Source organism: Mauremys reevesii, linkage group 20 (assembly GCF_016161935.1).
Source record: "Mauremys reevesii isolate NIE-2019 linkage group 20, ASM1616193v1, whole genome shotgun sequence".
NCBI classification, from domain to species: Eukaryota; Metazoa; Chordata; order Testudines; family Geoemydidae; genus Mauremys; species Mauremys reevesii.
The window spans coordinates 12,333,487-12,358,015 of NC_052642.1; the positions used below are offsets into that span (position 1 = coordinate 12,333,487).

Here is a 24,529-nt window from a genome sequence, read left to right on the forward strand (position 1 = left end):
TTTTTTCAGAAGCTTATCACTTCCACAAAGACATGCTGTCAGCTGATATTTACATACAATTTCCAAATAAGATGCTAGGTTGTGAAGTGTGTGGTGTTGGGATGTGGAAATGGGAAGTATCCCCACAGCCCAGATCCCTCAATTAGATCTGCTGGGGTGGAGCCCTGCACCCATGTAGAGCCAGCAGATCTCCATATAGGCTGCAAGGATCCATGTTTCCAGATCCGGTTACAGGATCAGGACCCATGTTGTTTTGCAGGGTGTGGCTTCAAATGATCCATGCTGATTTTATCAAGTGTGCTCTTTTTGTGTGGGGCTTATTTTAGCTTTTAATTATTGAACACATTCATTGCTCGGGAGAGTGAGGGATGAGCAATGCCGGTTTGAGCCTGGCGCTGCAAGCGTTAACATTCTGCTGATGCCTCAGTCTTGACCCCTTGAGCTGCATCGTCCTTGTTTCATTCTATTGCCAGGCCTCTCTTGAGTAGAGCTACTTAATTATGCCGGATTGTTGGATGGCTTTGCAGTGCTAGACAGTGGAGACTAGGCTGAATCTTGCATGCTAGCCTGTAATTTCCATCCCCTGTACTCCGGTGCTCCAGGCTAGATGCCTAAACTTACTATTGACCGGCATCAGTATTTTCACCTTGGTCTCCACAGGTGAAAAGCTAATGCACTGACATAGCCATTTTGGCCTAGATAATACAGCATTTGAAAAATGTACATGGATGTGACACACATCTTCAGGGGTCCTGGGGGTGCTGAGAGCCATTGAACCAAACTGTAAATCGTGTATATAATGGAAACCACTTCAAGCCCGGGGTGCTGCAGGAACACACACACACCATACTCCTAGTTCCAGCACCTGTGCACATGTGGTCTTTCAACTTAATAGTTTCCTAACTTTATTATTAATAATTTCCTAATGTCGGTATTATTTGTGTTGTGGTAGCATCCCGTGTCTGATTTTTCTAGCCGCCGTGCAAGCAGAGTGAAAGACGCTTTGTGTGCTCAAGCGCTTACAATCTAAACACACGAGAGAAAGCGTGGGGAAAGGAATATAATGTGCTGGAGCATAGACTGAAGAACAGATTTTTCATAAGTGAGCAATGGCTTTGCATGATTTTCCTTCCTCTTCTGTGTAGGGCATTTCTTTTCCCCCTCTGTAACTTCCTCTATTTTATCCTATTCCTCTCCTGTCAGGGGATTGCCTGCCTACTTACTTTACCCCTTGCACTGTTTCCCAAAACTTTCCTGGGCACTTTTGTGGTGGATCTTGTATGCAGTGGGACCGACCCTTACCTGTGATGTGGAAACTTTCCTCCTGCTGCTGTCTCACTGCCGTACTGCCTCTGATTAGCACTCTGTGCTGTAGAAAGCAAAGAGGTCAGCCAGGAGAAGAGAGCCACCTGCTTACTGAGCTGAATAATAATTCTTGATTCCACCTAGGAAGAGGTGTGGCTTGGTGTTTGCCCAGTAGAGAACGGTTTTCTTACTTTTCAAAACAATCACACCTGAAGAACCCCTGTGAAATATCAGGTCCAATCCACGCTTCCATTTTCCACTCACAATCACAGTGATGGGCGAGGAGAAGAATTTCAGAGGTACACTGAGGCCTCAGTTGTACAAACGGTTCTCCATATGCTTAAATTAACGCACTGACTTCAGTCAGACTACTCATGCTTAAAGTTAAGTATGCGTACAACTGTTTGCAGAGTCAGGGCCTGAGTGAGTGCCAGAGCTGCTGTATTGGACGTTAGATTTTTGTCATGATATCTTAACAAAAAGTTCTCTCATGCCTGGAAACTCTACAGCTGCATCTTAGAGGAGAGCAGGGAAACACCCTGAATAACAGCAAGAGCTTTCTTTCACCCTGTTCAAACGCTCCCACCCAAACAAAAGACTTATTGTACATGAGCTGTTCTTGGAACTTGCTGAGATTTCCTTCAAGACGAATTTAAAAGAGAATATTTTTTGTAGGCTGCTGAAGAGTCTTGTAGTAAACAGCCTGCTGTCATGCCCATTGCTAGAGTACAGGTGCAGATTTATTAAGCAGAGCGGATGTTGCCCTCTGAGTCAGCCCTCACTAATAAAGGTCTGTTTGGAACGATCTTTTCACAGAAATCAGTCAGCTTGTTGGGTTTAGCTGCTCCTTGGTGTTAATCAACTAAACCTTGATAAAGAACCAATTTGAAAGGAGGCACCAAAAAACCCAAATTTTTGGTGATAGTCTGCTCAGCTTTTCCTTGGAGGAAAACCAACGCCCAGACTGTTTTCATGTGGCATTTTGGAATTTTGTACAGAAAGTGACTCACTTATAGCTCAGTGGTTTGGGCATTGGCCTGCTAAACCCAGGGTTGTGAGTTCAATCCTTGAGGGGGCCATTTAGGGAACAGGGGTTTTTTTTTGTTTTTTTTTAAACTGTTTGGGGATTTGTCCTGCTTTGAGCAGGGGGTTGGACTAGAATCTCCTGCGGTTCCTTGGAACCCCTGATATTCTATGAATACCTCCCCCACCTTGTGTCTCAGGCATATCTTTTATTGAATCAAACCCCCCACCCTGTGTCTCTAATGTCCTGGGAATGACACAGCTACAACTACGCTGTATACATTTGTGTCTGTCCTTTCTATACCACTATAAGTGGACATGTGAAATCTGAACTTTTAAGAGAGTTGCCAACAAGCGTTCACGCTGAGCAAGCAATTGCACACTCAGGTGACCTCTGAAACTCTAGCCAGTGCCTCCAGTTAGTTGTACATCACATAACTAAGTATGGCACACCTCTGCTGGAACTGTGAGCCCTGACTGTGCTTTTCAGCAAATAGCAGCGGCTTATTTTTCACATTCCAAAGCAGATTTTCAGCTCAGTGTGGCGTTACTCACCGTTTTCCACAAGGCAAACACATGCACATCAAAAACGTGGCACCAGATTCTCCACCCTGAAGTGGTTCCTTTGCACCACTCAGGCCAGCTGAGAATTCCCTCAGCAGGAGGACTTCTCAACTGATGCACAGCCAGCATAGCTGGACCCTGTGCCAGCTGCCCTACCTACCCACGCCAGTATTTGGGGGCGTGGGGGTTGGGAGAGTGAGGAGGCAAAGTAACTGACTGGCCAGTTCTCAGCTGGCATATGATCTATAAGGGACCATAGCCAGATGGTGTTCTAGTTAATGTAGGTCAGGCGGCAGCCAGGGAGCAAATGCCTTTCCCTCCCTGTCATGTGCCAAGCAAATCTGACCCTTCTGCAGGAGAGTAAGGTGTTACTCAAGCTGAATGAAGGTAGCAGAATGGGGCCCTTAGTGATTTGAAGAAACATACATTATAAAGTAATCACAGACTATTAATTTATTAACTTGCCAATAAATTCTTAACATGGGTCTTCGGTTGTGATAGGCCAGTGAATGAATCCATTGACTTTTCCACCTTGGAAAAGATTATCGGATAAAAGGCAGCCATTGCCCCATAAGAATTCTGATTAGCAAATGTTTGGGTAATATATGGGAATGGGACCACTTGCAATGTGAACTGCAGGTACAAGAGGGAATATCTTGGGAAGTTATTTGGAAGCATCAAATTCAAACAAAAAAATTCAGTACACAGTTGTGCAAACAAAAATATGTTTAATTGCATTGTATATATTGATCTACTATAATTGTTAATAAAAATACTATGTTACTGTATAACTTATCTTTCTTCCAGTTCTTTAAGCAGTTCATCAAAGTGAGTAATGTACCATTTGGCTTTCTCCTTTACTTGTTTCCTGATTACATTTCCTCCAAATCCAATGAAGCAATCCTAGCAAAACAGAAAGGAATAGGCTTGTATATTAAGCTTTCCACTAATGAAATGGGGATTTTCAGTGTAAATATGTTCAATTTTTTAAAAAGAACGAGTTTATCCTCAAACTGTAGCAAAAACCCCTCACCAAAAAAAAACCAAAAAAACTGCCTTTCTGTGTTTGTTGCTAGGATGGATTTCATTAAAGGCTTGATTTTGCACCCTTGAAGTCAATGCGAACTTTGCCATGGGAGCAGGGTCATTTTCTAATACCTCGTGACATTGAGATTGTTCACATCTGAGACTTTACTGAAAAATCTGAGGACAATTCCTGTGACTTATGCTGCTACTGTACCTTGAACTCCTAACGGTCCAGTAGGAGTTCACAGCCGAATGTTTATGCACAATATCACAATTATACCTCTGCTATTTATTTTAACTCCGCTCACCTCGTGTGACAGATACCAAATGCAATCATTAACCAATCTTGGCTCAAATCATTAACCAAGAACAATCATCATTTCTAGAGCCTAGACAATCTAGATCAATGAAAATGCAACATTTAAACTTTCACTTCTTGCTGTTTCATGAGATATTTAAGGCATTAAACAAATATTAATCTGGAATCGCAGTGCATGCACTTGCTGCCAAGATATGCACAGTTAGCATTCAAAATAATAGAATCACACAAGCACTGGCACTTGGAACTAGCATCAGGCATGTTCCTTATACTGCAGTGCTGATTTTATGGTACTTGCAGAGCACATCCCAGGCCCACATTAAGGTACATGCTTCCTGATTCTGACAGAGCAAGAGCATTGGTATTCTAGCAAGGTACTTGACTATAATGGTAGGTTGCACGTTACATCCACACCTACTGTAAAAAGGCACTTTTTAAATGTTTTTTAGGTTGTGTTTTTAATTCTTTTTTTAAATTATTCCCAGTTCTGTGATAGCTGCCATGTTCAGGGGAGGGGGTGTCAGGTGTCTGCTCCATCCCTATGAGAAGTTATCTCTGGTGCAAGAAAGGATCTTGGTCCCCACCCCTCCAACCCATCAAACTAGCACTCTTGCTCTGCTAGTATCAGGCAGCGTGTGCACCAGAAGGGTGCAGGAGCATGCTTCCTAAGCACCATAAATCAGTGGCCCAGGTTGGGATCCTGGCACTTGATGGAATCTGTGTAGAAGCACCATGATACTAACAGTAATAGCAGGAATCCTAGTGCTACATTGACAAAAGGTGTGTGTGTGTGCGCGCGCGTGCGCAAGCAATGCCTTTTTAAAAGGTAAACAATACCAAAGAAAAGATTGCAAATCTGGAGGTGTTGGCCACAGTCTAAAAGGCAGGTTGAGTGCTGCACAATATTGTCCAGACCAGCTGGAAGGCATTAGTGGGCTGCTTAGTGGCACTGGAGGGTTTTCAGGAGATTTCTGAGGGAGTGTGCTTGGCTGGCTTCCAAGTCTGTTCCAAGTGCAACGTGAAAGAAGGCAAGGAGCCAAAGGGAGCAGTCAGAAGAGAAGCCTGGGTGGGCTACAGGAAGAGTGATGAGTGTAAGGTAATAACAGGATTATGATGTTTCTTTTCAGGTTCTCATATTAGGGGCTGGAGAGGCAGGGAGGTGATGACCTCAGCTGCAGGTGTGGGTGTATGCTCAAATGGCACAAAGAAGAGAGAGACACGATGAGTGTGCATGTGTGAGCCAGACCCAGAATGAAAGGGGTACATGACTGAATGGTGATCCCACTGCCTGTTGACATCGGGAGGTGAATGCCCATCAGTACATCCCCTTCTTGGTGTCAGGCAGGAAATCTGATTTCTGGCACAGCCTTTGCTGCTGCAAATAGCCCACAAGATACTGTTTCAGAATAGATTGAAAGGCATTAACGATCCCCCTTAAATACTGTATAACAGTCAACAGATGGTGTCTTGACATTCTTATATTTATATATATAAAGCAAAGCATTTGTTTAAAGGGGAAATCCAGTTCTTGGATACTCACAGCAGGGGGACATGCCTCCATGTCTGTAGCTCCATCTCCAATCATAACTACTTTCTTAAAGTGAAACTGTTCCTTCAGATGACTGATAACCTTTCCTTTTCCACCCGATTCAGCTGTTGGTTGTGTCTCATCAAACCCTGCATATTCTCCTAAAAACATATGGGGAGGAGGAGTTAGATTCTTGGGCAGCATATGCAATTGCTTCAGTAGGTTACAGAGAATCATGAGTACCTAGGAAAGACACCAATGAACTTCTTGAAAATCAAGAGGGATTTTTACATTGTCCATGGCCTTTTCATTAGGAAATAACTAATTAGGGCCCAATCCCGAAGGCTTTACATGCATAAAGCCCCCACTGAATTAACTGGAAATTAAGCATGCATTAAAAACTAGGATTTGACCTAAATCACTTTGTGGATCTTACAGTGCCACAAAGGTGTGAATATTTTCACAATGTTGAATGCTGAGAAAAGGCAAAAAATTCCACAAATTCACAGATGCATTGGGCCAGGTTCTACCCTTGGTTACACTGTGTAATTCAGAAGTGACCCCATTAAAATCAGTGGCATAAGTAAGAATAATGAGCCCCACCGAGCCCCATTCTATTCAGTTACACTGGTGTAAAATCCAGAGCTATTCCACTGAAGTCAAGTCCATTGAAGTCAATAGTTACTCTGGATTTACCCCAAAGTCACTGAAAGCAGAAACTAAAAGAACTGAAACTGTGTTATTATTAATGAGACAGTCTTTAACCTTGACTTGAAATCTTATCAAACCCATAGCAAGAATGTAAAAGAACGTGACTTTCCTACGCCTCTGCTGCCATGCAAAGGAGCGCCAACATTGGCTGCTTTTCCCTAGTACAGCCATAGTTTAAAAAAAAATTGATCTTTTATTCTAGACACACAATAGACTGAACCAACTAGCATTATTAGTAGGGTATTTCCCATGCTTGTTTCTTTACCCTAGCGGGTTATGTTATCTCAGGGGAAACAATGGCTTCCAAAGAACATTTGGTATGGCCAGAAATTGTTTCAATTGGATTTGTTTTGTTTGGAGCAGAGAGGGGAGTTCTGGGAGAAGAAGGAGTTTGGGGGAAGGGACGGGGAGATGACTTAGTGCTGGAGAAAGTTGCCAGCCTGACAGCCCAGCAGTCTGCAGTTTTCCGTCCACAGAACAGCACACTCCCCAGAGTTTGATTGGCAGATGTCAGGAGAGAGAAAAAGAAGAGGGGCTCACAATTTCCTTGCCTGGTGCTGTGCCCTAACTGGTACTGAGACGATGCAGGCTGGATGGTTCTGGCAGAACATGGACTGTGGCTGTAAAGTCACTACTGGAACCCACGCTTCATTTTCTGTCTTATGTCCTGTGACTTTTAACATGCTTTTACGTCACCAAACTGCCTTAACCCTGACCTCTTCTAGGGGCGCCTGGGCAGTTCAGTTTCCATGCCACTCTCCATGGCCTCTCTGCTAAGGCGGCCAACAAGGGACAATCAGTGCCACTTGTAGTGATGGTCTTTATAACGTGGACACTCGATCACAAGAAACGGGACTGAGAACCATCAACCTCAGTTCAGAGAAGCCATTCATAGAAGCAACATGATCATATTTCAATGTGTTGATTTTCCATTAAGTTCTTAAGCCACTGTAGCCCATGATCCTACTTCAGCTTGAAGTGAAATGGTGACCGTCGGTGAGTAGAAAAAAGAGCCACAATCACATCTTACCATTAAAGTAAAACTTCAGCCTATTGGCAAACACGTTTGCTGCTGGAATGTTCACCTGTAAAGCCACATGCTCCACAATGCTCTGAAACCCTCCGGATATTAAGAAGACTTGGATGCCTCGCTGATGAAGCCTGCTTACCAGCTCCCTTATAGGAAAAGAAAACACAACAACCAGCCCTGAATATCTAGTAAGATCAAGAAATAATAGAGAGGGAAGGAGGAATCGCAACTATATTGTTCATTAACAAAGCTGACCACAATTTGCATTATCCTTGTTTAGCCAGGAATTGGGTTTCAATACCATACTTTAGTGCAGCCTTACACTTTCCCTTCTTCCTTTGCAGGCTCGTGTAGCATTTGTATGAAAGGAGCTATAACAAATCTGTATTATTGAGACAGACTGGCAATTAGTTGCTCAGAAATTAGTGGATCAGGGAACTGATTTTCTTGACATCCAGGTCAATTTTCTTCACATTCAGGTCAATCCCAGTGAACAAATGAGAACTGATCCAGCCCAGAAATTCTCCTGAATGGGGGGATAAGACCATCAAAAAAATCCACCATATGCAAGCAATATAGGCGGTTGAGTCCATAGCACCAAGCCGTGCAGAGAATGTGCTTAAAGTTATTGTTTCTTTCTTTTATACCTTTGTAACTAGCTAAGTAATAAGAATACACCTAAATTCTTGGAGGATAGGCCTGTGCAGACAGGCTTGAATATCTATATCCTAACAGTTATCTAAAGCATAAGCTGGTCTTTTGGATTCACTGACCCTGGGCTTATGCTGAAATAAATTTGTTAGTCTCTAAGGTGCCACAAGTACTCCTGTTCTTTTGACCCTGAGCTGTATCTCTTGCTGGATAGTTCCTAGGGAACATTGGACAGCAACAGCCTTCCTATAGAAAAAGGCAATAGCTACAGAAAAGGAATCACCAAAAGCTGTATTGGAGACAAAAGAATTTCACTCCCTGTCCCTGAAGACAATGGGAGTTGAGCATTGGCCTGCTAAACCCAGGGTTGTGAGTTCAATCCGAGAGGGGGCCATTTAGGAATCTGGGGCAAAAATCTGGGTGGGGATTGGTCCTGTTTTGAGCAGGGGGTTGGACTAGATGACCTCCTGAGGTCCCTTCCAACCCTGATATTCTATGATTTCTAAAAGAAGGCATTCAGCTCCTGGCAGGATCTGGCCCTAAAACAAAAAAAGCAGCAAAAGCAAAGCAGCAGAGGTGGTAGCAAGAGCGGACGTGCTAGAACACAGGATTAAAATACAGGATTAAAGCAGCGGAGCTGTGTGAACAGGAAAGGGGAGGGAAAAAAGGAAGAGGGCGAGTGTAAATAAAGAGAAGAGAATCATGTGATTCCAAACAAAGACACAATGTGCTGTTTTTGTTCTTGCTGGCCCTGGAGAGAGAACAAATCTGTGTTTCAGTTCAAGGGGAAAACACAGACGCAATATCTTCTCACAACACGGTTCAGTATTAGAGCCTGCTAGGAGGGCAGTTTTCTAATACGAGCCTTTTTTCAGTCACTTACTGCTTTTGGGTAGAAAATACCTGTTAGGCTGAAATGAGTTGTGCTTACTCTGAGCCCCAATGTCTTTAAAACTTTGTTTGTGACTTTAGTAATGAATTGATAGCCTTGAAGAACGGACTCCTCTAGATGGGCCCAGTCCTGGGATTTGAATGCCCCCAGCACTTCACAGGGTCACATTCTATATCTCCAGAACATACACGCCTAGGCCAACAGCACTGCAATCAAAGGGCCACACCCCGGACCTCGAAAGACCACTTCTAAAGGTGACGGGATAGAGCATTGTCCATAACCATTCAGTCCTTGGCCTGTGTGCTGAGACTGCCAACGAGGATGCCCCTTAGCACCAACCGAGATGGTGCTTGCTTTGATGTGGACACTTGTCCGCAGAAATGGACTCATCCCACTGTAACATCCCGATTTGAACATCACATACCATGTAAAAGTCAAGCCAGAAAACATTCTGGGCCAGATCCCCAGCTGGTGTAACTCTACTGACTGGGGGAGGAATAGCTCAGTGGTTTGCGCATTGGCCTGCTAAACCCAGAGTTGTGAGTTCAATCCTTGAGGGGGCCATTTGGGGCAAAAAAAGCAGGGGATTGGTCCTGCTTTGAGCAGGGGGTTGGACTAGATGATCTCCTGAGTTCCCTTCCAACCCTAATAATCTATGATTTCACACAGCTATGCTGATTTACACCAGCTGAGCATCTGGCCTTCTGTGGCTTTGGAAGGCTCACTTGAAATACATCTTACCTTATGCCTGGTGTGAGCTGAGGAGGATGTTCTGAAATTAGTTTTTGCACTTGCTCCCAGGAGGGACGTATAAGTCCTAGTCGTGCCGTTAAAGCAGCTTTGAATGTCACAGAGCCTCCCATAGCTCTCCGTGTCCTAAATTGAGATCCAAACAAATCCATGCAAATCAGTGACTCTCGTCAGGAGACGGTTTGTCACAAAGACTTTTAACTGAAGAGGGATTATTCATAAGTGCCATTAGTTCTAGGCTCTGTTGTGTGCACATTCTGAAAAGGTATGAGCTGAGAAATGTGCATGATACTTAGGAACTGCTGCCAGATTTCAAATCCCCCTCCAAAAATGTTGTGGCGGTTCAGATCCACCTCTAGTTACAACGGAGCAAAGAGGCAGAGCACTCTAACATGGCAGGTTGAAGTTACCTGACCAGTATTACTGGGCAAAATACAGGAGATGGGCAGCAAAGAGCTTTACAAAGAGGTGGAGTTGAACTGCTGATTGATGACTACTTGTTGGCAACTCATTAAGTCTGAGGTTTGTGAGATATTTATTTCCAGCTTCCACAAACAGACACTTTCCCCTAGCTCAGTGGAAGAGGATCATTGATACTTCTCAAGAGAAATGCTGTGATTTAGGAGGACCATGAGGCAAAGCAGATAGGTAGCTCTGACATGCTGTACCTGAGCATGGCTGACCCAGCTGACAACATCTTTATTTTATTTCTCCATATTGGACCAGCATTCTTTAAGTAAGGGCCTGATTCTGCTCCCTATTAAGTTAATGGGAGTTTGGCTATTGGCACCAATGGGGGCAAGATCAGGCTTCAGACTGGCCCCAGATGTATTTTCTTTCTTTCACAAAAAAGAGGGACCAAGCTGTGCTACTATTTTGCAAAGTTTAACTAAAAGCCCCTTAACAAAGTAAGGGCCTGGTGTGCATTGGACAGATTTGAATGAACGTTGGCTCAGGCCCCATATATCCACAATTCCAACCGGTAAGTTATTCCAGTAGTCACTGATGCTATTTATTATTACTCTGATCCTCTTTAACCTATTCATCCCTGATGTAATTCCACTGGCCAGGGATGAAGCTGAGCCATTATTACTATTGATTGCTATTGACTGTTAAATAAATAACCAAACTGTGTACATACATTTCTGCCACAGCATCCCCAACTCCACAGAACTTCGCCAGCTCGTCAATTCCTTCTTCCCTGATGACTGTACTATCCACATCAAAGCACACTGCATCGGCATTGCGGAAGATTTCCTTCAGCTCCAAGAGGGAGGCCATCCTTCTGGGAAGCTTCCTGCTGCAAGAGAAGAGAAGTTCTTTCTGCCGCTCATTGCACTGCACTCTGTGTTGAGCCATCTAAGAAACTGATCTGTCATCTGCCAGCTAGTGCTGAATGCAGCCGTAGAGCCAGCCCTTATTAATGAGCGTGGGCAGCGGTGAAGACCTGGCTCAGTTGCTGATTTGCTCTCTGTGCCTGTTGATGATCAGGCTGAGTTCAAAGCTGGCGTTGGGCAGTGGAGATTTGGCTCAGCTGTTGATTTGCTCTTTGCAGGGGCTGCCTATTGATGCTCCAATGGGGCTCAAGCTTATAGTTTTGACATTTAATGCAACAACTCTCTGAATCCAGCTCTCCTGCAGGGATTGTGACACTAAATTCCAGCTCACCCTCTCAGGTCTAAGGGAACAAGACTTCTCCCCACAAGGACTTGTAGAAGGACATAGGATCAGACCCCTGGTCCATCTAAGCCTGTGCCAAATGCTCCAGGGGATGATGCAAGAAATCACATAAAGGACAGTTAGGGATTAATCTGCCAGAGGTGAAGTTTCTGCCTAAGCCCAGCAGACAGTAAACATAATTCTTTTATAAATCCTACTATGCTCCTGGTCTCAGGGAACTTGACCCAGCACATCAAGACATCAATCCCAATGTCATGAAACCACAACCTTTTCCCGGGAGGACTATGTTTAAAAATTAGAAACTGAAAGTGTCACTCAGCTGGACAGTCAGGACGCATAATGACTGCTGAAATACACTAGCTTTCCCTTTCTTTTGTCTCTGTTCACTTGACTGTGTTGGGCACAGTTAATTCAGCAGATCAGAAACACAGGATTTACAGTTGGGTATTAAACAGCATACGAATACTTTCCTGCTATCACACTAATCACCTTGTGCTTGTTCTCTTTATAGGCAAGGTGTAATTCCATATTTAGCCATCGGTTTGTATTTGGGAGAAATACTCAGTGCTACAGCTTTATACCTACCCCGTGCCCCACATGGTATTGTTTGGCTGGTTTGTTTTGGGGTTGATTTGTTTTCTAATCACCTACACTCTCTACTATACATCCCTGTATGTGATTAACCTGAATCTTCCCTGTTCTTCCTGGGTGAAGGGAAAATGCCTTGCCATCTGGTGTCATGTCACACAGCTTCCTCTTTTCTTTTCATCACACTAAACTGTATGCAGATTTGTTTGCCTCTTGTGTATTCATCTATAATTTGATGGCAAGACGCCCTACAGCTCCTTACAGAGGACCTGGCTGATCCCACAGAGAACATATTTCTTGTCCTTTTAAAACACACTTCTTACACTTGGGCTCCTCACTGTTGCCAGTGGAGATGGGGCCCTGATCATCACACACCCAGCTCTGTAAGGGCACCTTTAAGTAAAAGATGTTTTGATTTTGTAAGAAAGTGCTTGGCTCTGGGAATGGTTAAAACAGCTGCCAGTGGGTGCAGTGGGGTAAGTGTTTTAATTTTTCCAGGATAGTCTCCCCACCTCTGCCCAATATATATCAGAAAACTCACAGTCAACTTCTTCGCCACCTTGCCTGCAAATATACCTGCTTGTGGCATGATCCTGGTAAATGTCACAAGTTAAGAAGGATTGAACTGATTTGGTATTTGGATGGGAGACCTCTAGAGACAGTGTGTGGTAGGACTGATAGCAACTGAGAGACAGCATTGCTGAATAGTTAGAGCAGGGGACTAGGAGTCAGGAAACCTTAGTCCTATTATTATTATTTCCCATGCTGCCAATGCACCTCTGTGTGACATTTGATACATCTCTTCACCTTTCTGTGTCTCAGGGCTTGCCTATAGAGTTCGTACACGGCAAGCGGGGGTGTAAATCCACAGTGCACTAGGGTGCTGCACACTAACTGGCTGTGTGGACCCTGCCACCACGCACTAAAAGTTCCATAGTGTGCTTTGACCTACTGCTGTTTCAAACACTCTGTATAGAAATGGCCTCAGTTCCCCGGTCTATGAAATGGGGATAATACTATTTGCCCCCCTATAGGTAGGCTATACATAGTTGAGATGTTTAGAAGGAAAGCTGCTATTTAAGATCCTGAAGTTCTCACTCATTTATTACTCAGTCCTCTCTCGGACAAAACTCCCAGGAGAGTGATACGAATTTTATCTAAGGACTCATTAAAAACCAAGTAAGAACTTAGGGCCAAATTCAGCAGTCCTTAATTGAGCAACACTTCCGTTGACTTTAACAGGCTCGTCGTGATCTAGATCCACATTATTATACTTTACCTTTAGTATAACCACAGTACCTAGGAAACCAAGTCAGCAATCAGGACCCCTCTTTGCTAGGACTCCGACTCAGAAATAAAAGCCTCTGATGAAACATAAAGAATGAGGTCCTGCTCATTTATCCGTCCCAAGACCTCTGCCATGTGAAAGGGGCATTAAGCCCAGTCATGTGGCAGAATTCCCATTTGAGTACTTGCATCCTAGCTACATTCCCAATGCGTTTTCAATTGGTTGAGTTATTCTTCACTTCCTGTCCTAAACAGTAGCCTTCTTAGAGCTCTGACTGACCATGTCTCCATGGCTGTGTGTGTAAACTGTTATCTCATGTATTGGCATTTGTCTGAGTGAGATTCCTTGGAGCTGGGTCCTTGTGTTTTGTAAAACCCCATGCATGTTTATGGCACTCTGCCCTGCCAGCGGATGAAATGGCTGTATATACCCTGTGGAAAGAGCTTTGGGATCCTTTGGGATGAAAGGATCTTTGAACAATTATTGTAATAACTGAAAACGTATGTACTACACACATAGTCATCAAAGAGACTGACTGGGTCTTGTAAATGCTCGTGTAGTACACAACTAACCGAATAAATAGGAATGTTCCAGTCCTTCATTATGAGACAGAAGACAACAGCCAAACATGCTACCTCGAACAGGTGGAATAAAGCCTGCGGCTGAGGACAGGTAACTCCTTATTTGTAAGTGCCCCTCTGTATTTAGCAGGACGCTATCAGCACTGGGCATGAAATATCACCACGCGAGGCAGAGACAAAGATTTAGCTGGCAAAAAACACCTATTAAAAATAAAACTCTACTAAGGCGCCTGTGAAATAGCAGTATGTGCTACATATAGTCTATCTATTTGGTTTAGGGTTTTGTGTGGCACGCTCCACAAGAACCAGATTGTGACTTAGAGATAGAAAGGGATGTAAGGAGCCCCCTTACCCTCCTGCACTTATCTGTCCCACAGGTAGGAGTGTGAGGGCTCTGGGGAGAGCCGGTGCTGCAGGGCTGCTATGCCCCTCCCATGCAGGTGGGTAGGTAGGGCAGAGGGAGTGGGCAGAGCTCTGGCACAGCTGAGCCCGTGTGGAGGGCGAGTAACCTGTACTAAGAAAATGGCTGGTGCAGCCAACTTCTCTCAGGGCACTAGGGAGAAGCAGGGACTGGTCTCTGACTCTGGGGTAATGCAGCTACTCACTGCCCCTCACTCAGGGCAGATTGTAAACTTCAATCTGCCCCAAGCACTTAGCCTATAAGCTCTCTGGAGCAGGAACATCATCATGTAGTTTTCTGTGATGCACCACTTACACTTCTGCAATTGGATAAAGAACACATAATACAATAATATTACATGATCATGGCATGCAAAAGAAACTTAGTGCTACAACATAGCTATAGGAATAAAACCTAAACCTCCCTGCAATACCTACAGGTTGGTACTAAGCTACAGTTTCACAGTGGGTGGGTATGTGACTGAATTCCAGGTTTATATTGCATCAGCCTTAACTTGAAATTGACTTCATATCTGCCTGGTCATGCCATTACTGGAATTTTTTGCTTTGACTTTGGGGCGGAGTTGGAAAACCATGTGTTGTGACGTGATTGAGCAATGGAATTGAAAAGAGTGTGTACTGACCGTTTTGGGATAGCATGCTGTTAAAATCCAGTCTCCAGAAAAATTATGAAGTCCATCAAGAATTCAACCCTGGATATAGTTGCTGGTTTTAAAGTTTACCCTATTGGACAAACATGTTGCATCAGAGTGGCATGACATTTGTGTCATGATGTCCCAGGGCTGAGCCATCCTTATGGAAAGTTATCATGTTGCATCGTGAGAACATGAGGTTGCATTGCAATATCACACCATGATGCAATATCATCCTGTGACAATACAGCATTACCATGTGATAATGCAGTGTCTGCCTGAAATATATTTCAGGATATGCCTCCTCAAAATCTGATCTATCCTGTGAAAACTGGGATAGGCAGAAACCCTAATCATGGGCACCAACTGGATTCTGCCTCTCCCTGGGATCAGCGCTTCCAGTTTGCTTCCTTTCCTGGACATTCCCTGCTGTGACGTAGCCATTGCTGCTGACTTTGATGGACTGGGATATAGGATGGAGAGAAAAAACATGGATGCCAGCTGTGAAGCCAGCACTGAGACCAACACTTTCTTCTCTTTATTACATGCAGTGACTCTTTGGAAAGTACTTTAAGGCCATGCTTTGTGGAAGGAGATGCTTAGGCGGTATGATCTTGATCCCCGAGAAGAATCCGGGGTTGATGTGTAAAAAAGAGAAGATGTTTCTAATCTCCTTTGGCCTGCAATCTGCAAAATCTCTGGAAAATCATCCCACCACACACTACAGGTAGGATTTTGAGTCATGGACTAATTGTTGGGGCATTTTGGGCTGCTGATCAAAAAGGTGGTGATGGAGGATTTGTGGGATGGGGCAGCTGGTGCAGAGCATGCCTGGAGTAGGGAGGCTGATGCTACTGCAGTGAGGGGCTCTTAAGTAGGTATAGCCAATGCTGCTGGTGTTGGTGAGGGTTGATACACCTCAGGTGAAGTGGGGTTCATCCTCTTTTGTCCTCCATGCCTGCACAGCTCAAGGAGCTCTAGGGTTAGGAAGAATCATTCCAAGGGGCTACAGAACCAGTTTCACAGAATCTTGAAGCCATTTCCCTAGCCCTGGAATTGAAAGTAACAGGGGAGCGGGTAGAGCACCGAGCTGTCCCGTGACTGGTACCGGACAATAGGCAGCGGGGCAGGGCAGAGGGAGCAGTGGGCCCTCCTGACCCAGTGGGCCTCCTGACCCAGTGATTTTGCCACACCAGCCAAGCACCCCCGGGGACCCACTTCTGGGTCATGTCCCACCCATTAAGAACCTCTTCAAAGAGAACACAAACACACGGAAGGGAGGAGGGGAGACACTGGAGGAAGTAGACAGAGGTTGTCTCTAATCTGACTTTTCTCCAGCGCTGAGAGCAATGCCCTAAACCTTTCTCTCTGGCGGTGCCTCAAATGAGGTGGACTACAGCAGTTAAGAGCACAGCCTACCCAAGGAAGGAGTTGCTAGGTTATTCACAAGACCTGGACATTGCGCAGACGTATAGTGTACAAGATCTCAAAAAGAGTGGAAGGAGAACTGAAAACTTTGTCAACCTTCCAAGTAGAAGAGAATCAGGAACTATCACATGTCTGGCTTTACTCCAGAGACCCATGGTTATGTAATCTTCTAAGACTGACAAAGATCAGTTGCATTGAGAAAAAGAGAATCTACTAGCATAGATGCACTGAGGTTTATGCAGTATAGACAGAAAAGGATGAATTCCCACAACTAAGATCAGTTAGGCCTATCTCCATGTGAAAGATGCAGGTAAATCAAATTGGAAAAGCCTGCCTCTTTCTAGCACAGCAACTCCTCACTTAAGGTCGTCCCAGTTAACATTGTTACGCCGCTGATCAATTCGAGAACATGATCATTTAAAGTTGTGCAATGCTCCCTTATAACGTGGTTTGGCAGCCGCCTGCTTTGCCCACTACTTGCAGAAAGAGCAGCCCGTTGGAGCTAGCTGGTGGGGGCTTGGAACCAGAGTGCACTGGCAGCCCCCCTATCAGCTCCCCTAAGTTCCCTGTGCGGCAGCCGCCCAGCAGGTGATAATATCAATTGCCTGGCAGTTCAGCTGTCCCTCCGTCCCCTGCAGTGTGCTGCTCCTACCCTCTGCCTTGAAACTGCTCCCAGGAGCCTCCTGCTTGCTGGGTGGGAGGGAGAAGAGGAGTGCTAATGTCAGGATGTCCCCCTCCCCCAGCTCATGTACCCCATCTCCACAGAGCTCGGGGGGGACACACAACAGAGCTCAGAACGGAGGCAGCTTACTTGCATCAGCTGCTGTCTCAACTTGCTGATCTACAATACTTAAAAAGGCATGTACTTAGAGTGGGGTCAGCGTACTTAAAGGGGCAATGCACGTCTCTCTCTCTCTCTCTCTCTCCCCCCCCCACACACACACGGCATAGCTCTCTGTCTCTCCCTCTGTGTCTCACACACATAGTGCGTGTCTCTGTCTCTCTCTCTCTCACACCCACACATATATATACAGGAAGGGACAGCACGTGGGGCTCTTCAGCAACAATTCAGCGGTGGGTCCCTTGGTCCCTCTCAGAGACTGGCTCAGTCCCTCTTTGGCTGGCAAAAAAAAAATCCCTGGAACGTAACCCCCCTATTTAGATTAATTCTTATGGGGGAATTGGATTCACTTAACATCATTTCGCTTAAAGTAGCATTTTTCAGGAACAAAATTTCAATGTTAAGCGAGGAGTTACTGCATTTGACTTCTGGAAGGAAGGCTAGACTTCTGACTCTGTCATTTCAACTTTGGAAAGGTTCCACGCAGCAAGCATTCATACAAGTCTAAGTGAATGGAAGAAAATGGACACAAAGGTGAAAGAAGAAAATGGGGAAAGAGAAGCCAGTGGAAAAGGAGAGATCAGAGAAGAGAAGAAAGGTTCAGAGAATCAGAAAGAAGAGCAAAGTAGAACAGTTGGGGGAAAGGAAAGATAACGATGAAGAAAAAAGAGGAACAAAGAAGGCAGTTTTCAGAGTGGTAGCCGTGTTAGTCTGTATCAGCAAAAACAATGAGGAGTCCTTGTGGCAACTTAGAGACTAACAAATTTATTTGGCCATAAGCTTTCACAGTGGCAAGGAAGGGAAAGTAGATCTTTCCACAACCCTCTGGATTTGCCAGGACACTCAGAAGAAGCACTGGCACATCCACAGTTTACAGATGAGTTCTGTTACATAACCTAGCCGTGATGGAGCCAGCGGATTAGGACTAGCAGTTATGCAGTGCCAAATGCTGTTGTTTAAAGAAAACAATTGAAATATTTCCAGTTTTCTGATCCTTTGAGGAAGAATGTTTTGTACATGGTGAAAAGCCAAACATCTGATAAATAATACTTCAAGAGGAAAAAGGGAATGATGTTTAGAAGCCATGTGGTTTTCTGGCTGCGTTTATTTCTATCCTGATGTAACTAGGCATTGATTTGCCTAGTGAGATCGGAAAATCAACATCCCAATCTCACTTCACTTGTTATCATACGTTAGTTTTCAGAAGTGCTACCCATCCCCATCCACATTGTCACTTTTTGTTGCATTTGCACTTGTTGCCATAAAAAAACTGAAGATCAACTCAACCTTAGTGAAATAGTTACCAACAGTACCTCCTGAAACAGATCATTAGGGCTGTGGTGCACTTCACAAACAGCATCTGGTGCTTCCCACTTTCCCACCCCCCTTCCTCTTCAGTGAAACTGTAAACGCCTTATCAATAGTAATGGATTGCACAAGAGGCCTGATTTTGATCTCACTTACACTGGTTTAACCCTCATGTAATTACTTCGAAAGAGTTACTCCTTGTTTGCACCTGTGTATGTGAGAACAGAATCAATCCTGAGATATTACTACATTCCCTTGGCAGAACTGAACCCTGGTTTGTGGCACAGGTGTGAAATTAACTCTTACTGTACTACATTGTTTCTAGTGAACTAAAGAGAAATGAGAGTCACAAGTAATTGGTTCTAGTCTCAACTCTGCTACGTACTGTGGGGTTTGGTCCAACTCCCACTGAAGTTAATGGGAGTCTTTCCATTGACTTCAACCGGTACTGGATTGGGCTGCATGTTAGGATGAGGCAAATTACTTAATCTCTCTGTGCCTCAATTCCCCTATCTGTAAAATGGGAATACAAATACCTGCCTACAAGGTTGTTGTGAGGCTTAATGCACAATGCTAGAAAAGCACTTTGAGCTCTTCAGATGAAAGGAGCTTTATTTGAGCAAATTATTATGAGTAGTAATTACATTAAAAGACCAAATAATAGTCCTTGGGAGTTTTTGGTGCACTAGTATCATTGAGCCTGCTTCAACTTGTTGATTTTCAGTTCAGCTTTAAAGGAAGTAATGTAAATAAGTATTTGCATTTGGAATCAACAGATGGGTTACTTGCAACTGTCAGTTGACATTTGACAGCAATGCATAGGGGTAAATTGCTTTCAATACTTTATAAAAAATAGATGAGGAAAAGGCAAAGGAGACCAAAAGATATAGCCATAAACATAGGACCCCTCCAGCTTTTTGGGTAGTGCTTTCATCTGGCAAAGTGATGATGATTCCCCTCTATAGGATTGCATCATTCATTATGCTCCTGTTGCAAAACCGGCACCTCACTGTCACTGCATCTGGTGTGAGAACACAATCATACCAACAACAACAAGAAATACCCAGAGGGGTCTGAAAACTAAATCCATCACATACTGTCTGTGCTAGAAAACAAATTAGGAGCAAGATGGATATGAGCTTTCAGAGAGACATCCCCTTCTAAACAGAGAAAAACACCAGTCCTGGTGACTTACAGTATTGTACTGCCCGTGGCTGCTGTTGCTGCTGCTGCTGGAAACCTTCTGGCTGTGCAGGAAAAGAAATGATCAGCTGAGACCTTTGCTCATATATATACAAAGGCACGGACTGATCAGGAAGAAAGGTGCATTTTCTAAATAGCTCTGTATAATCTGCTGAGTAAGCACGGCTACTTTTTTTTTTTTTAATCGTTACATGCATGAAACTAGAGATGTTCAGCTGTTTGCTGACAGGCTTAGGAAAGCGAGGTGCAATCCTTCCCCCTTTGGAGGAGGAGCCCCTATAGCCCAGCCCTGCTAGCTCCCTGGTTGGCTAAGGATGTACCGGCACTGGCACAGAGAGCATTGCAAGGAGAGGTGGAGGGGTTGCTCGTTTAATGTATGTCACTCTGTGCTGCAGAAATTTATAAGGGTTCTGAAGCCTCAGCAAAATGAACCAAAAGAGCTTGGCACAAAACCACAAAGAGGTGGGTGTAGGGATGTTGGGTGCCGTGGTCCAGGGTTACTGCCCCTGGTAATGCAGAGTAATCCCCCAAGGAATACGATTACAAAGGCTGTCCCCTGAACTAAGGATAACTCAGTGTTTATATTTGTAACAGAAGAATTCTTAGTCAGTGGAGCTAAGCTGATTTACACCAGCTGAGGATCTGACCCCTTAAATTGTCCAGCTTGGAGTTGAAGAATGTCTCCATTCTCACCTGAATTGAGAGACACATGGTACCAAAGACACGTAAGAAGTATTGGTCTATTTGAAGATTAATGTATCATAGAATCATAGAATCTCAGGGTTGGAAGGGACCTCAGGAGGTCATCTAGTCCAACCCCCTGCTCAAAGCAGGACCAATTCCAAACTAAATCATCCCAGCCAGGGCTTTGTCAAGCCTGACCTTAAAAACCTCTAAGGAAGGAGATTCCACTACCTCCCTAGGTAACCCGTTCCAGTTCTTCACCACCCTACTAGTGAAAAGTTTTTCCTAATATCCAACCTAAACCTCCCCCTCTGCAACTTGAGACATTACTCCTTGTTCTGTCATCTTCTACCACTGAGAACAGTCTAGATCCATCCTCTTTGGAACCCCCTTTCAGGTAGTTGAAAGCAGCTATCAAATCCCCCCTCATTCTTCTCTTCTGCAGACTAAACAATCCCAGTTCCCTCAGCCTCTCCTCATAAGTCATGTGCTCCAGCCCCCTAATAATTTTTGTTGCCCTCCGCTGGACTCTCTCCAATTTATCCACATCCTTCTTGTAGTGTGGGGCCCAAAACTGGACACAGTACTCCAAATGAGGCCTCACCAGTGCTGAGTAGAGGGGAATGATCACATCCCTAGATCTGCTGGAAATGCCCCTACTTATACAACCCAAAATGTAGCCCCCTTCTAGGCTGGGGCTTTCACTAAATTAGCTTGGCCAGTTCAAGCACGGTTCAGATGAACTTGCTTTAAACAGGGTTTGACAGTCCAATGTAGACATCTCTGATACATATTACACATGAATATGGAAACATAGGAAGGAATTGTGAGGTACCTGTGGCGATTTGGGGACAGATCCTCAGCTGATGTAAACTGATGTAGCTGCGTTGGGATCTGCCCTATTGTGCCAAGCCTTCTTTAAGCCAAATCTGCTAGTGATTATTTTCCTGAATAGAAAAGCTAGATCTGGAGGATTTCTAGACCTTCTCATTTTTAAAAAGGGATGTGTTTTAGTGAAGAACTGAAATCAATGGGATTACTCACAATCTTAAAGTTAAGCACACGCCTAGGTACTTCGCTGTATCAAAACCAGAAGGCTGCTCAGCATCTTGCAGGATCAAGCCTCAACCTTTACACCAATATAAAGTTGGAGTGGCTCTATTTAAATCAGTGTGATCACTCCAAATGTACACTATTTTAAACAAATGTAGAAGATAGCGTATGGTCTTTTATATTGGCACTCCTGTGGATTTTCGATTAGGGGCTGAAATTAAAGTGTTTTCCAAAATTAAAGGGTGGATTTCTTGTTATGAATAATCTGGATTGTTAGTAGAGCTGTGTGGAAACTGGAATTTCCAATTATGGGAAATTGCATGATTTAAAAATTGGTTTTTGTTCTGAATTGGAAAGAAAATTGAATTTCTAAATTTCCTGCAAAATGACATTTTCAACAAATTTTGATTCTGGTCACTGTACATATTTTGTTTAGCTAAAATTTAAACATTTTATTTCTATTTTAACTTTTTTAAATGTTATATTATAGTGTATAATGTAATCTAAAATACATTTTGAAATAAAGTTGTTTTTTAAATGAAAAATCAAAATGTTCCATTCAGATAAGGTTGAAATGCTTCATTTTGAAGCGGGGAGGGGGGGTGTTAATTAAATTTTGCAAAAATTGACACATTCAAGCAGAATGTTTCGATTTGGATTAATCAATATTTTCCATTGGTAAAATATTCCATCAGAAAATTTTTGACTAGCTCCAGGAAGCCAACAAAAAAAAAAAGTCTCTCCTTTTAAGTTGGTTATATTCAAAGGTAGGACAGCTGTTGTGGCTGATATAGCTCCATTTATTCACTTCTTGATGGGCAGTCTTGTGACTGGCATCCTTATGAAAAGATTGTCAAGAGCCAGTCACATTTCATGCATCAGCTGTTTTGCAATTCTGGCAACCTTATTCCTCCAATTTATGTGGATTAGTTAAAGTCACAAGCTTTATCTGTGCCTCCTTCTATGTCATCCTTGTTGTTTCAAATATGAACAATATTTAAATAATCAGTGGTCAGTATGAGCATCTATGTGTAGCTTCTTATGTCAGAGTACTCCTATGCCAGGACCCCCTACTGGAGTGACACTGACATATCTAATGTCTAGTCTGATCCTGTTGATTAGTTTTATCTTTGTCAGGACATTGTGTTTTTAAACAGGCTTAGAAACAGTTTATTTTAACATGGGTTAATCACAGTTTGATGCTGGACAAATTGAATCAGATAAAGACGCGCTAAATGGTTCCTACTCAAAAACCCAATGGAGTTTTGCCTGAGTAAGGACTGCATAATTTGGCCAACAGAATTCTTATTGAATACTTCAAATAGAAATATCCCACCTTTGGTTTCAATAGATTTAGATGGGTTTAATAGACAGGTTTTCATCCATTTAAACATTATAGGGAAGTTCTTCAGTTGATGTAAATTGTCACTGCACCACTGACTTCAATGGACAATTTACTCCAGCAAGTATCTGCCCTTATATTTTGATCATATATTAAAAATTAAATGCACAACAGTTCAACATCTGAAATGAAAATGAGCTATAAATGGACAGGTTTGCACTTATCCCTAAAAGACTGCTGCAAAATGCGAGTTCAACTGCCCTAAAAATATAAAAGTACTCTGAAACAGCAGCCCTCAAATGTGTGGTCCGGGGAGGAAGCACAGAGACTTGTGGCTTAGATTTTCATTGGGGCCTAGTGGAGTTAGGCACCCCCAATTCCCTTGAAAGTCAATGTGAATTGGACACTCACTCCTTGAGGCTCCTGAGAAAACCCCATTTGGTGAGAAGTGTAGATACTGACTTAAACTAAGGGCTGTCGGATTTCTTTTGAAGTTGGCTTTTCTTTCTGATAAAACACATCAAAACTCTAACTAAAACAAAAAAGTGACGATGGTTTTTTCCTGCACTAAATCAAAGCTCCCTGTCTGAAATAGCTCCTGAGTGTTTGAACACTCTAGGCACCAGGGCTGGGGCAGGGCCAAACGAGAATGCCTTACAGATGGCTTCAGCCATGACTTGGATTCATATGGACACTGACCCCTTTTTATCTATATTGGCAATACAACTGCCCCCTTTCCAGGGACCATCAAAGGAAAAGATCATAGACCTGGAAATTGCATAATATGAAGGATAGTTAGTGTGTGTGTGTGTGTGTGTGTGTGTGTGTGTGTGTGTGTGTGTGTGTCTGCATATGTGTGCACATGTATGTGTGTGTTTGACTATATTGCCCTCTATTGGCTGGTTGCATTCTACATGTTACAGCTAGAGGCTAGGCCTGCTAATCATCATTAATCAAAGGTGCATGTCAAAATGTTTGGGTGTGATACTTGGACTGTGGAATTCTTTGGTGGAGAGTATCAGAGATATGTGGAAGATTCAGGAGTGTGGAGTCTCCTTTCATAGAATATCAGGGTTGGAAGGGACTGGTGGTCATATACTTCCTCCCCCTGCTCAAAGGGGGACCAATCCCCAACTAAATCCCAAAATTGCCCCCTTAAAGATTGAATTTACAACCGTGGGTTCAACAAGCCAAGTCTCAAACTACGGAGCTATCCTTTGCAGGATATATGGGGACAGAGATCCCAAAAGCCATGTGTGCAGTCTTTCTCCGGGCCTGTAGCTAGACACACACGAAGTAGACAAACAATTAAAATTAGAATTCCAGGGGTCCCCTCTAACAGTACATTTTGAGATACCAAGTGCAATTTCCTGCATTTTAGAATATTTAATTTAAAAAAAGATTAATGCAATGATAAAGAAAGCTTACCTGGTATTTTTTATTTGGGGTTCCTCACTAAAATAACTTGCCAGCAGCTCAGCAAAACCACAGAGGTCCAAACATGCTGATATATTTCCCATTGATGCTCACACACCAACTGCATAAAAAAGTAAAAAAGTCAGTAACCCAAGCAGGTTGTCACCTTCCATCTGCATAGAAACTCTTGGGCTCCCATACCTATCTCTATCATTCACAACCTGGTCTCCCAAAACTCCCTTATCCTGCTCTCTCACCAGTAAGTA

The 24,529-nt window shown here is 43.6% G+C and overlaps 1 protein-coding gene across 6 annotated transcripts; it reads right to left on the reverse strand.

Annotated features, from left to right (window-relative positions):
* Positions 1-3,603: 3,603 nt before the first annotated feature.
* On the reverse strand, positions 3,604-24,390 carry PSPH (phosphoserine phosphatase). Of its 6 annotated transcripts, none has more exons than XM_039507869.1 (8): positions 24,276-24,374; positions 24,020-24,128; positions 19,761-19,808; positions 10,941-11,099; positions 9,791-9,925; positions 7,507-7,652; positions 5,778-5,926; positions 3,604-3,795 (listed from the first exon to the last, which is right to left on the reverse strand). In XM_039507869.1, the coding sequence occupies exons 4-8, from the start codon at positions 11,078-11,080 to the stop codon at positions 3,685-3,687; spliced, it is 681 nt and encodes a 226-aa protein (XP_039363803.1). In that variant the 5' UTR covers positions 11,081-11,099; positions 19,761-19,808; positions 24,020-24,128; positions 24,276-24,374; the 3' UTR covers positions 3,604-3,684. The 6 variants fall into 6 exon arrangements, with proteins under 6 accessions (XP_039363803.1, XP_039363804.1, XP_039363801.1 ...); XM_039507870.1 differs by having other exon boundaries at positions 10,941-11,096; positions 19,761-19,812; XM_039507867.1 differs by having other exon boundaries at positions 19,761-19,812.
* Positions 24,391-24,529: the final 139 nt, after the last annotated feature.

Coding starts and splice junctions, on each gene's coding strand:
- PSPH (XM_039507865.1), bottom strand. CDS start 11,158: ATGGCTCAACACAGAGTGCAGTGCAATGAGCGGCAGAAAGAACTTCTC. Junction 9,926..10,940: donor GGGGATGCTGTGGCAGAAAT/GTATGTACACAG, acceptor ATCTCAATTTAG/GACACGGAGAGCTATGGGAG. Junction 7,653..9,790: donor CAGCTCACACCAGGCATAAG/GTAAGATGTATT, acceptor TTTTCCTATAAG/GGAGCTGGTAAGCAGGCTTC.